The sequence below is a fragment of the Panonychus citri genome, unplaced genomic scaffold (genome assembly GCF_014898815.1).
Source record: "Panonychus citri isolate SS breed McGregor unplaced genomic scaffold, ASM1489881v1 Contig00113, whole genome shotgun sequence".
Taxonomy (NCBI): Eukaryota; Metazoa; Arthropoda; class Arachnida; order Trombidiformes; family Tetranychidae; genus Panonychus; species Panonychus citri.
Genome location: NW_026515518.1, coordinates 1 through 12543, shown reverse-complemented (window position 1 = coordinate 12543; position 12543 = coordinate 1). Strand labels below are relative to the sequence as shown.

Sequence of the window (12543 nt, the reverse complement as noted above, 5' to 3'; positions counted from 1 at the left end):
AGTTTCCCTTGATTGTAATTAAATACTTGATTGTGGAAAAGAAAAAAAAATTAATCCTTTAACATGTGATAAAAAGGCACAACAATCAATTGAGACTTTGGTAATCAATACAATTAATAAATTATTTCCGTCAGCAAAAAATGAAATGAAATCTCAATTAACATTATAATCTTGATTAAATTATGAAAGCAAAGTCTCAGGTTGATAATTAATACACTTAATTATCAGATTATTCAACAATTTAATCATCAATGTCACTTGCGTAGTAGAAAAACGCACAATTAACAGACTCGGGAAATTAATTAATACAAATTATTAGTAAATCTTGTTTCATACTCATTACACATTAGCAACAATTAAGTCGTAAATAGTTAGTTAGTTAGTTGTTTACAATTGGAAAACAGTTTAAACTTAATAATCAATAAGATTAAAAAGTTTTTAATTGTTTTAAATTTACAAAAGTTTGTGTGTTCGTCGATTGTTAATTGTTGGCTAATTGTGATGACTTGGTTAACGTCAACCTCTTTACTATTTGGATTAAATGTTAATCCTAATCTGTGCTTATTTTTAACTGTAACTTTAATTGTCGCTGCTATTTATAAATTAACGTATTGGCATAGACTCGGAATACCAAATGACATTTCATCCCTATGGAACCGTTGGACTAAACCATTTCATGAATCAGATACTCAGGCTTATCGTAAATATGGCAGGATTGTTGGGTAAGTGCCGACAACAATCAACAAACAATTAGCTAGTTTGGTCTATTGAGCTTGTTGTTTTCGTTGATTCTAATAATATAAGAGAGCGAGAGAGAAAAAAAAACACAAAATTCTAATCATTTTGTTTGTCTTTCATTCTAATCAATCATTTCTATTTCAGTGGGTATGAACTCTTTCAGCCTGTTCTCATGTGTGGTGATGCTGAATTAGTTAAGGAAATTCTGGTAAAGAAGTTTAACTCTTTCCCTAACCATAGAGTAAGTGTTTAGATTTTGTCTTATGAAGATATTAATTGTAACCATCGATTGATATTCGAGTCGGAAAAGTAGATCGATAATCAATTGATTGATTTTTTTTTCGAGAGAGAAGAAAAACTTTTCTTTTAGATGATTTTCTCGATTTTATTTCTTCTTATTCTTTTTATTCTTTTTCTTCTTTTACCCAAGTTTTTCCGTGGAATCAATTCAATCGGTGGTAAAAGTATCTTCGTTCTTGAACATGAGCCTTGGAAGAGAGTTCGATCTATTTGTAGTCCAACTTTTACCACTTCAAAATTGAAAGCGATGCAAAATCAGATCACCGAAGCCGTTGATACATTAATCAACAATGTTAACGATGCTTGTGAGAATGGTCAGTCAATCGATGTGAAAACTTACCTTCTCTCATTTACACTGGACACTTTCTCGTCCTGTGCTTTCGGTGTGAAAATTGATTCACTTCGAGATCCAAACAATCCTTTAGTTGCCAACTCGAAAAAACTTTTCAACACTAATATTCAATGGTTATCATGGATCGCCTTCCAGTGTCCATCATTAGCGCCCATTGGATCGTTATTCAAATTGAGTATCTTTGACTATTCGGCTCTCATGTATTTCGCTCAGTTAATCAGTAGTCTCATCTCTAAGAGACAAGAATTGAAGGTTAACCGGATTGACTTTGTCTCACTACTTCAGGATGCAGAAATCGCTGATGAAGCCGAGCAATTAACTAAACGAAGTAAGTAAATTGTCTTATTATTCAGAGCAAAAATTCAAAGTTAATCGTTAACAATTTAAATTGGTACTTAAAATAACCTTCGATCCAGTCAATGATATCTAATCAATTGATCAACGAAAAGAGGAGAAAGAGAGAAATTGAAATTTTATCTACTAATTGTACTCCAATTTGATTAATCAATTGAAGTTGGATGAACAGTATATAAGTACAATTGAGATGGTTAATTAATTTCAACAATAATCAACCGGTAAAACTTTTGTCTTTTTATTGATTCATTTTTTTTGTTTCTCTCTCTCGCTAATTACAATCAAGAATTAACAGACGAAGAGATTGTTGATCAAGCATTAATTTTCCTAATTGCTGGTCATGATACAACGGCAACCACCCTGTCAATGTTACTATACACCTTAACCCAACACCCGGTTGTTCAACAGAAATTAATTGATGAACTATCAACAATTAGCGATGAAGATACAAATGATTGGGAAATTGTTAAATCATTGCCTTACCTTGATGCAGTTGTATCGGAAATCCTTCGGTTCTGTCCCCCTGTTCCCAGGGTGGAAAGACGTACCACCGAACCCTGTGAATTGGGTGGTGTTAAACTTGGGGCAGGCCAATTGATAACCATTCCCGTTCACGCGATGCACCATGATCCAGCCTACTTTCCCGACCCTGAACAATTTAAACCTGAAAGATGGTTACCCGAGAATCGGGACTCAATCAATTTATCCGCTTACCTGCCGTTCGCCTATGGGCCAAGAAGTTGCATCGGCATCAGATTTGCTTACATGGAGATTAAATTTTGCCTAATTAAATTATTACGATCATTTCGATTCGTCCAAAGCCATCAAACAAAGGTAATTAACTTTGACAATTAGTAGAAAAGAAGAGGAAAAAAGTTTCTTGTCACCTTAAAATTAACAAAATCCAATTACTTCCTAATCAATAACGTTAATCAATGTTAATCTGATTAAATTGTTTGTCAATTTTAATCCGATTATACAACTTTAAACACACACACAATCAACTTAATAACTTGATATCACGTTAATTGTTCAAACTGTTACATTGATAAAACTTTTCTTATTTTAATTTCCTCTCGTGATTTAAACTAATCACTTAGGATCAACTTGATTATTATCGAGGTCAATTGGTGACCACTGCCAAGGAGATTATACTTAAACCAGTTAAATTAACTAACAATTAACACGAAATGATGACAATCAAAAGCAAGAATTGGTTATTACCTGATTTTTTACCTGACATACTCAAAAGAGTCACAAGAGAAACAATTTAAAAACTGGAAACACAATTACAATTAAAAAGAAGCCATTGACAATTAATTTTACTTTATAACGCAATTTATTTTAATTAAATGTACAAGTAAAGCATTATCGTTAATTATATATATATAATAATTGTAATTAAATAAGTTTTTTGTTTTTATCGATAATTTTTTTCCAATGTTGCAATTGATGTCGAATTGTTTGAAAAAAGTTTAATTCTCATTCATTGTGGCGAGTAGTAGTAATGAACAAATGAACAAAATGGTTGACGATGATTTAATAGAGTAGGAACTTGACCCAGCGACTTTCCAGTCTAAAAAAAGAAAGAGAAGAGAACAATTAGAACCAAAATAGAAGAGAACAAAAAAGTTCGAAAAAGAGAGAAAAGTTTATAACTATTATATGATATTGATGGAAGAAGAAAAAAGATCAAAGACTTTCAAGTGTTCGTGTCATAGAAAAAAAAAGTAGTTTTGATGTAAGAAAATGTTAATATTTAAGAGTCGATCATTTTTTTTTTCTTCTTATAAGATTTCAAGCCTCTTTTTTCTAGTGTACCTTTTGTGTTACCTGAGATCTACCAAAGGTAAGAAAAAGTTGTGGCGGTGGTGATTAGAAAAGGTACCCGAATGTGTATCAAGAGGAGGGATGAGGGAGGGATATTGAGACTTGTCACTTTGTGATGGGATTACACAGCATTTTCTCAGGGAAAATTGTGCCAACATTTTTTTTTACATTGACCCTCAAGTTCATTTACAGGGTGGGGCCCACTCTTCATTCACTATCCCCGCTGTGACCTGACAGTTTGCCGAGTTTTTTTTACCTTCCATCACAAATACACATACATATTCATTCTGAATGGTTTTTTTACATCATTTTCTGTAACCATTACAATGATGATGATTATCATCATCATCAAGCATTACTAACTTTCTCTCTCATAATCAATCTCACTTGATTTCCTTTCTCTCTCTCTCTCTTTTCAGGAGTCATTGCATTTTCTTTTCTCTTTTCTTAAATACAGAAAGACACATTCATGATTACTCACGTTTTTAAATACTCTCTACATCTATGATATTATGGTGAAATGTTACATTGGATTAGAGGAGGGATAAAGATAAAGGAGATCTGAATGAGTGAGCGATTTTTTGAGATTCTAAATTTGATGAAGGATCAATTTGTTTGCAAAGGAGGAAAAAAAGTTACCTTAAATTAGGTGACCGTTTATTATTACATTATTATCACATTATTATGTAATAATATCATAATAATGATGATGATGATAATTGTTAGGGAAAAAGCATATGGTATTAATACGCTTTTGTGTTTGATTGTTGTTGTTGATGATTGTATTCAATCAAATTTGTGCATCTGACATCCCATAGATTATCCTCTCTCTCTCTCTCTTTCTACCTCTCTGTGGGTTTAGATTATGTTGATTGTTTAATAGATTGATTACCTTTCCTTTAACTGTTGTTGAGTTTGTTAAAATTAGATTTAATTCAAATTTAACTCGAGGTTAACCCAATATAATATCAATGTAATAGGAGGAAGATTAATACACGCAAAGGGGGAGGAAAATGATGTCGATGAGAGAGCAATGGTTTGAGTAAAGGATTAAAGATGAAGGAGGAGGAAGATGATAAGGATGACTCTCAATGGGGATGAGGATGGATGGGTAGGAGTGAGACAAAGATTGATAGGTACCGATGATGACAACAGGGTGTGGAAAGAGATGAATGAAAGAGAGAAAGAGAGAAAGAGAGAGAGAGAGAGAGAGAGAGAGAGAGAGAGAGAGAGAGAGAGAGAGAGAGAGGTGGGAGGAAAGAGACAGCAAAAGTAAGTAACATTGAGGGTGGATGATGGTGAAGAGATGAAGCAATAAGTATATGGGGACATTGACTTGGTGATTCAAAGATTCACAATCTTGATTGAAGTTTATCATAATCATCATCTCATCTCATTCATTAATTCATTGTCAAAGTCAATTTTATCAAAACTCTCCCTCTTCCTATGCATCATCATCATCAACATAATATTTATATAAACTCATCAATTCAAATTGCTTCAAAAATACAAACACTCAACCAATATAAATGCATATACATACACACGCACAGACAAATATTAATGTCTAATCCATTATCATTTTTCATATACTAACCATTGGTTAATAATAATCAATGATAATATTTATATATCAATAACAACTCCATGGGTTCTAATGCAAAATGAATACTAAGTTAACTACTTCAACTCAACTACTTGTACTAGTTCAATGTCCATGTAACTTTTTATGCTCTTTTTTGTGATCGCTCTCTCTCTTTCTCTCTCCTTCATTATCTTCCTCTTACTCATCATCATCTTCGTTTTTCCATTTAGATCAATAGTTACAAAGCGCATTTCCTGCACAATCTTTGTAGTATCAAACAAACACGCAATCACAATTGTCCATCATTATTCATTATCATCCTCATCATCTTTGGGTATCCTCATCCAGTAAATACAATAAAAATCATTAGGATGATAAAACTAAAAACAGTAAAGATGAGGAATGATGATAGTAAGTATTCAGTAATCAAATGAACTGGAAAAGAGAGAGAGAGAGTAAGAGAAATACTCTAGATGATGATAAACAATAATAATAAATAATAATAACCAAGAAGATAAGATGATCATCATGCCAATGAATGATGAGAGGATCATGATGATAATACGGAAAAAGAAATGAAAAAGTTGAAAAAAAAAGTTGAAAGATTAAGATTGAGATCAAGGGGATAGTTTGGCCTAAAAAAGAAAATGATTAACTAATCAGTTACATTGTTTTTTCTTGATTTGATTTGATTGTTACACGTTGAGAGATTAAGTTAGCTGGTAATCTTGTTGCTGTTGGATTCAGTTTTCAAGGAAGCTCAAAAGTTAATCCTTGTAACTGTAAAAAACGATCCAGGTTAATACATATAATTTATCAGAAATTATTTATTATTATTATTGTTTCATTCAAAATAATAAATAAAGATTATCAATTGTGATTAAACATAAAATTCAATATAAAATCAAAGTAAAAGGTAAGATGATAAACAAGAAACAGAAACAACAACAACAAGATGAGATAATCAAAAGCGATTGAGTTAAAATCATGAAAAATCATGTTGAAAGGTAATTGTTAATATCCGCGCCCATCCAATGATATTAAATGTTTTTCCTGATCATTATAATGATAATAATATACTGAATGGTTAACTGAATTTATTGATGTCATTAAAAATGGTAAATTAAGTTAATCGATGTTGATTGTAAGGTAGAGAAACTATTTTACCTTTAGTAATGATGTAACATTGAAAATAAATATCAAATGAATGAATCAGTTTTAAGATAATCAATAGAAACAATCAAGAGAAGAAGAAAAAAAATGAAATGATTAACACGATTACTGATAATTTAACATGTTAATGGTTCATGTGTCTGGCTATAATGAAATATATCATCATTTCAAATGAGTAACTGGACAGTGGGACCATCAATTATATAGCCACTAGGCCGATGGACTCGATTGAGATGATGATAAAGAAGAGAGAGAGAGTGAGGTCAGTGAGATGGACATTATTGTTATGCTATAATCATTATCGTTATTATGAAAATAATAAGAGAGAAAAGTAAGATAAAAACCACCCACCGCGTCCATTTTGCCTCCACTACCCACCATCAACAACGGGCCTCACCACACATACACTCACATTCATTTATAAACATAGACAAATAGTTATCATCATCATCATTATTATCTTCATCATCATCTGTATAAGTTGGAAAAAAACACCTAGAGATGAATAAGCAAAGAAAATGGAATCGCCTCTGTAGGGCAAAAACTCTTAGTTGAAACCATTTAAACAATTAACTAGTACAATCTAATTAAATCTATAACCAAGTAATCAAGTAAAATGCCCAACCCAATATCTTTAGCATTAATACCCAGCCCTTGACACTATCGAAACCAAATAACAACCTGTTCGAGAGTTCGAGCAGTTTTTTGTTCTGACTTCTAATTTCCACTTTCTTTCAATTAATCTTCTCGCATCATCTCACTGTTTATCGTTCTTTACCTTCATCATCTTTCCTCTCTCTCTCTCTCTCTCTCTAGTTCTCTCTATTTTTGCTAATACAATGTTTATCTTTTTAGTTTCTTGTTTTCATCTTTACTCAGGTTTCTCTCGCTCTCTCAGTAAATTTACCTCCTGGTGTCACCTTCATCAGTTGATCGCCCTAGACCAAGAGAGAGTGTGTCTGGTAGAGTGAACAACCAGGAGGAAAATAGTGAGAACATAATAACAGTGGAAAGAGAGAGAAAGAGACAGAGACAGAGAGCAAAGGAGGAGGGTGGGCTAGAGAGGAGGAAGAAGGAGGAAAGGAGGAGGAGGGAAAAAAGTGAGATATGTCAATGGTGAACAGGCACAGACTCAAAAAGGACTATCAAGACAGTGAGTGTAAAAAAAGGGACAATCTAATCAATACTTTGACTCTCATGTCAAAATTAAAATCAAGAAAAATGGGTGTTACCCACCGTCACCTTCCCTCATACCACCACCATAGATAATAATTGCATTAAATTGCTTGGAATGATAATAAACACCTCGAAATTTGATCGCAATTTTTGTTTTCTCGCCTTAAAATTATTATAAATCTCAACTTACGTTCTTTAGCTCCATCAGCAGTAATTGAATATATTTCGCTACCCTCACTTCGTCCATATTTATTTTCAGCGTAAACTCTGACCTCGTATGTTTTACGATCCATATTCTGTAAAATGTATTTCAAATTGTAAGAAGGACCATTGACATTGTTCGGGTCAATTTCCGTTGTATTCCAATCTGAAAAGCTTTCCGTATCCTATTGGAACAATTTTCCACAGGTAAAAAAGAAAAACACAATTTCAATTGTGTTGATTTAGTTGATGATAATGTGAGAGAAGCACAATAACAATAATATAACACATATCACAAAACGAGAGCACAAAGATAAACAATAAACACCAAGGTGGGAGGAAGAAGATCCAAATGTTGATGTTGATGTTGATGATGATGATGATTCCAATTAAAAAGATGATGAAAAAAAAAGTAGAAAAAGAGAAACAAAAATTAAGTTAAAAAAAAAGTGAAAACAAACAAAAAGATCAACATAACAAATAATTGACGAAGCTTTAAATCAGCATGATATTAATGTCACACTGTGTTAATGACCACGCCTTAGTTTAGCTTGTATTGTGTAATTTTTGTTCATTTGGACATGAGAGACACAATTGTACATAAACTCGGACTTATAAATGTAAATGTAAACAATTAACTGTAAATACGATCGGTTTATCAACGTACCTTTGTGTATCTGTAAGTGACTAAAACTTTTGTTATTGGTGAATAGGAGGTAACTTGATATTTTAATTCAAATTCATCTCCTGAAGTGGGAAAATCAGCATCCGAATTGAGAATAATTGGTCTTGATGGTCGACCCGAAACTTCAATATCAGCTCTTTTTTTACCAAATTTATTGAAACCATAACAAGAATATTTACCAAAATCATTCTCATCACGAATACTTAACGTTGAAACGTATTCTTTATTGTCACCCGGTTTACTGGGTAACCGATTTCCTCGTGAATTTTCAAAATAAACATTAGGTGTTGGATTACCATAGACTCTACAGCGAAGTTTAATTTCTTGTCCAATTCCGGTGTAAACATGAGGCTCAGGCAGTTCGATTTCTGGTTCCTCTGTTAGAAATGAGAAATCACCATGAATTAGATTGATGGGTAATATGAGAGAGAAAGAGAAAAGAGAAAGGCAATCGTTAAGGGAATAAAAGAAAACAACATGAGAGAGTAAGAAAGAGAGAGAGAGAGAGAGAGAGAGAGAGAGAGAGAGAGAGACGGTGGGAGAAAGGAGAAAGGTGGGAAAAGTGTGGAAAACATGTTTGAATGAAGAAAATGAAGACAAACCTTCAACAACCACCTCGAAATCAGCATGATTATCACTACCATAGAAGGAAAAAGCTGAACACCGATATCGACCAGAATCTAATCGTCCAACATTGGGTATGGTCAATGTTTCCTGATTTGTTGCACTAACAGTAAGTTTACTGTCTAATTTTTCCCATTTAATGTCAGGCTTAGGATCAACGGTTGATTTACATGTTAACTTTAACGTTTGACCTTGACCAATGGTAATATTACCAGTCGCAGGTTCTTTCATTATTTGAGGACGGCCATTGACGAAAAACGTATGATTCACAGAGATCTCTTTATCGGTTGAAACCTTACACGTATAAATCCCCGAATCGGTTTGCTTAACATTTTTAATCACTAAATTAGTACCATCAAGGTAAACCCGATCATCTTGGAGAAAACGATAAGAACCAAAAAAAAGTTGAGTAACATTTGAGCCTTTTTTACTTCCCCAAGTAACTGAGAGAGAACCTAAATCATCAACTTCACAAGGGAATGTTATTGTATCACCTTCATTGGCAGCTAAGGTGAGGGCTTTAGATTTAATCTTTGGATGATTTTTGGCAATTTCCTCAGTTTCACTTCCATCCGAGGCATAATGATCATTATTTATATTATTTGGATAACCATTGATAGAAACAAATTGTTCACTAAAAAGACAAACAAATATCACAAATATAATCTTCATCATGGTTTGGATGGATGGATAGGATAAAAATTATCTCTCTCTCTCTCTATCTGGATTATGATGATTTTTTATACTTTGTCAGAAATTTGTTAGGCTTTTGGTTAAGTTAATAAATTTATTATCAACGACATTTGATGAGATGGTTAACCAACTTCTAGAAAAAATTAAGAAAACACTTTTATCGTCATATCATCAACTTCAAGGATGAAAATGATTGAGAAAAATAAAATCAACTCTAAACTTCCCTTAGTTATCACGTTCGCCACTAGAGGGAACTTATTTTCTATTTGTAGTTCCATCTGGTGATCGATAATATAACTAAACTTTTTTTTTCGTCAAAAAGTTGATTTATTTTCGTGACGATTAATTAACTTTTCTCAATTTGATTGTTTTGTTTATCAACAATTCAATATATTGGATTGATTAATTAAATTGGATATTTATTCAGTTTTCAATTGGGTGATTTTCAATTGTTTATGTTTTTGTGGTTACTTTTTATCTTTTAATTGTAATATTAATTGGAAAATAATAATTAGTGTTTGCATTTTGATAACCTGATTGTTTTTTGTTTTGTTTTGATTAATTCATTTAATTGTGGAGAATTAATTTTTCTTCAATTATTTATAAACACGATTTTTATATTAACTTTTTTGTTTCTTCAGGGTTAATTGTTGATAGGGTGATTAGATGATTTAATAATCATTGATTACAATCAATTATTGACATTATCTGTTTTAATTGAAGAAAATTGTAAAGATTAATCAATCTAATTGGATAATTTGATTGTTTAGAAAAGAAAAAATTTTCAGATAATTCTTATATTATTATTATCACTTTTCAACTGAATTCTGATTATATATTATCGAGGGTGTTATCGTTTCGGCTGATTGTAATTTAATCATCGATTTATCTTGAATTAGATATTGTAATTGATTTAATGGCAAAGGAACCACGTTGAAAGTGATTAATGTTACCTTAAAGATGATCATCTATGTAAGATAATTGTTATTTAATCTAATCAATTTGGAAAATAAATTAAACTAAACACACTTAACAAACATTAAAATGATTACAAATTAACTCTTTTTTTATCATTTAAATCAAGAGGAAAAGTTTTTATAATCAGTTATCACATTGAACCGATTGAATGATTGAGCATCTTAAATGATTTAATCATTACAATCAACCAATTTTTTAAATTCCCTCTTCTTATTTATCATTTTAACCAAATATTTACGATAAGTACTGATTGAATTGAACATCGGAAATCAATACTCAATAAATGCCTGCGATAACCTGATGAAACATGGTCAGTGATAATTAGTCTTAAGTGTTGAGCTGTATTCATTTTCAGTTCAATAAATACCCTTTATGATTTTAATGGAAACAATTAAAAACTTAAATTATTTTGAGACGAGATTTATAATTATTCATATGTATGTCATGCCTGATATTTGATTTACTTTTTCTTGGGATGATTTTAGACCTACGAGTATTTCAATTCATTGGGATGAGGAGTTTTTCATGATCATGAAAAGCACTAATTATCATTAAGATATTGTCAATCGAAGGCCAGAGAGCTTAAAAAAGCCACTAGAATTTATTCACGGCTGATTGGCTGATTCTTCATAAGGTAATCAACTAATTTAATTTAATCACTCAGTTTACAAAGCTTTATATCTGTTCAACAATTTAACAGAACTTGTGATTTGAATAAACAAAAAGAGCCTGAATATTAGGCTTTAAATATTGGTTAGTTTCATAAGTAGACTTTATTAAACTTGATTAATGCTGTTAAAGCAATTTAATGAGTTTTAATCATCCTAATAAGTTTGATTTATTATGATGATTGGCTAATCTTTCATACGTTAAAAACAAGGTTGCCCTGAGGGCCCGTTGAACTATTCGTTCAGTTTTTTTTTTATTCAGACAAAGTGACAATTTTGAGTTTATTTATTGGTTGATAATTTGCTCTTGTAACAATTAGTATTCATTGAGAACAATAATGTGTATGGAGGAGAGAATACGAAAGTTGTCAATTGATTGTAAAATCCAAGATGATCAAGTCCAATTTTATTGGAATTCAATTCAAAGAAAACTCAAGGCCATCATCATGAGCGATATTCTTGTTTAATAATGGAAAAGAGGAAAAAGGTAGACATTTCTCATTGAGTTGATCATCGAAATTTAATTGTGATAATATGTTCAGTTAATCAAAAATTGAAGAGATCAAAAAATAAAACTTAATTGGATCAATTTCGTTTATTTTGCGCCATTCGGCTAATGGATTATACATTATTCTTCAGGATAACCTGAAGGTCCTACCGGACACTGAACTAACCGTTCAGTTTAAAAAGGTTTTTTGTTTTGTTTAATTTCATTTGAGTTTTAATTTCATATTTGGTAAAGTTGAAAAAGGTGCCGTTTGTTTGAAGGGAAAATCAGTTCCAAAGATAGTTTGACTCATTAGGTTTGTCATAAGGAAAAGGAGAAAAGAATAAAATAAAATTAGAATTTCAATCTTTTCAAAAAAAGTATAAGTTTGAGATAGAGAAAATAAAATTGCCTCAAATTACCAAGAAAACAAAATGGTTGAAGTTATTACGATGCAATAAAAGCTCAGTTTTAAGGGTAACAAAGAAAGAACTAAGATAACTGTTGATCTATCATAATTTTGGTATCAACTTGATCCATGTAATAAGATGAATAATAATAACACAAAATTGTAATTTAAAATTCATAGGTAATATTGATTAAATTTAAATTCATCAGGAGCAAAAAAAAATTGAACTTCACTTCACAAGTCGATTACTAGTTCGTGAATTTAGTTGACAGAAAATCCGACAGATGTCC

General features: G+C 31.5%; 2 protein-coding genes across 2 annotated transcripts; one reads left to right on the top strand and one right to left on the bottom strand.

Moving 5' to 3' along the window:
• The first annotated feature begins 327 nt into the window (after positions 1-327).
• On the top strand, positions 328-3174 carry LOC128389993 (cytochrome P450 3A8-like). The gene is made up of 5 exons (XM_053349648.1): positions 328-722; positions 883-979; positions 1169-1718; positions 2031-2578; positions 2845-3174. Exons 1-5 carry the CDS (start codon positions 502-504, stop codon positions 2926-2928), a joined length of 1500 nt encoding a protein of 499 aa, XP_053205623.1. The 5' UTR covers positions 328-501; the 3' UTR covers positions 2929-3174.
• On the bottom strand, positions 3061-9902 carry LOC128389994 (protein amalgam-like). Its single transcript, XM_053349649.1, has 4 exons — positions 8997-9902; positions 8377-8771; positions 7699-7894; positions 3061-3320 (listed from the first exon to the last, which is right to left on the bottom strand). The coding sequence occupies exons 1-4, from the start codon at positions 9691-9693 to the stop codon at positions 3220-3222; spliced, it is 1389 nt and encodes a 462-aa protein (XP_053205624.1). The 5' UTR covers positions 9694-9902; the 3' UTR covers positions 3061-3219.
• Between the last annotated feature and the right edge of the window lie 2641 nt (positions 9903-12543).

What these genes read in the sequence shown, in the direction of transcription:
- LOC128389994 (XM_053349649.1), bottom strand. Translation starts at nt 9,693, where the DNA reads ATGATGAAGATTATATTTGTGATATTTGTTTGTCTTTTTAGTGAACAA. An exon ending in TCACTTACAGATACACAAAG is followed by an intron (nt 7,895 to 8,376) that starts GTACGTTGATAA and finishes TTGTTCCAATAG; the next exon opens with GATACGGAAAGCTTTTCAGA. An exon ending in TGCTGATGGAGCTAAAGAAC is followed by an intron (nt 3,321 to 7,698) that starts GTAAGTTGAGAT and finishes TTCTTTTTTTAG; the next exon opens with ACTGGAAAGTCGCTGGGTCA.
- LOC128389993 (XM_053349648.1), top strand. Translation starts at nt 502, where the DNA reads ATGACTTGGTTAACGTCAACCTCTTTACTATTTGGATTAAATGTTAAT. An exon ending in ACTCTTTCCCTAACCATAGA is followed by an intron (nt 980 to 1,168) that starts GTAAGTGTTTAG and finishes CTTTTACCCAAG; the next exon opens with TTTTTCCGTGGAATCAATTC. An exon ending in CGAGCAATTAACTAAACGAA is followed by an intron (nt 1,719 to 2,030) that starts GTAAGTAAATTG and finishes ATTACAATCAAG; the next exon opens with AATTAACAGACGAAGAGATT.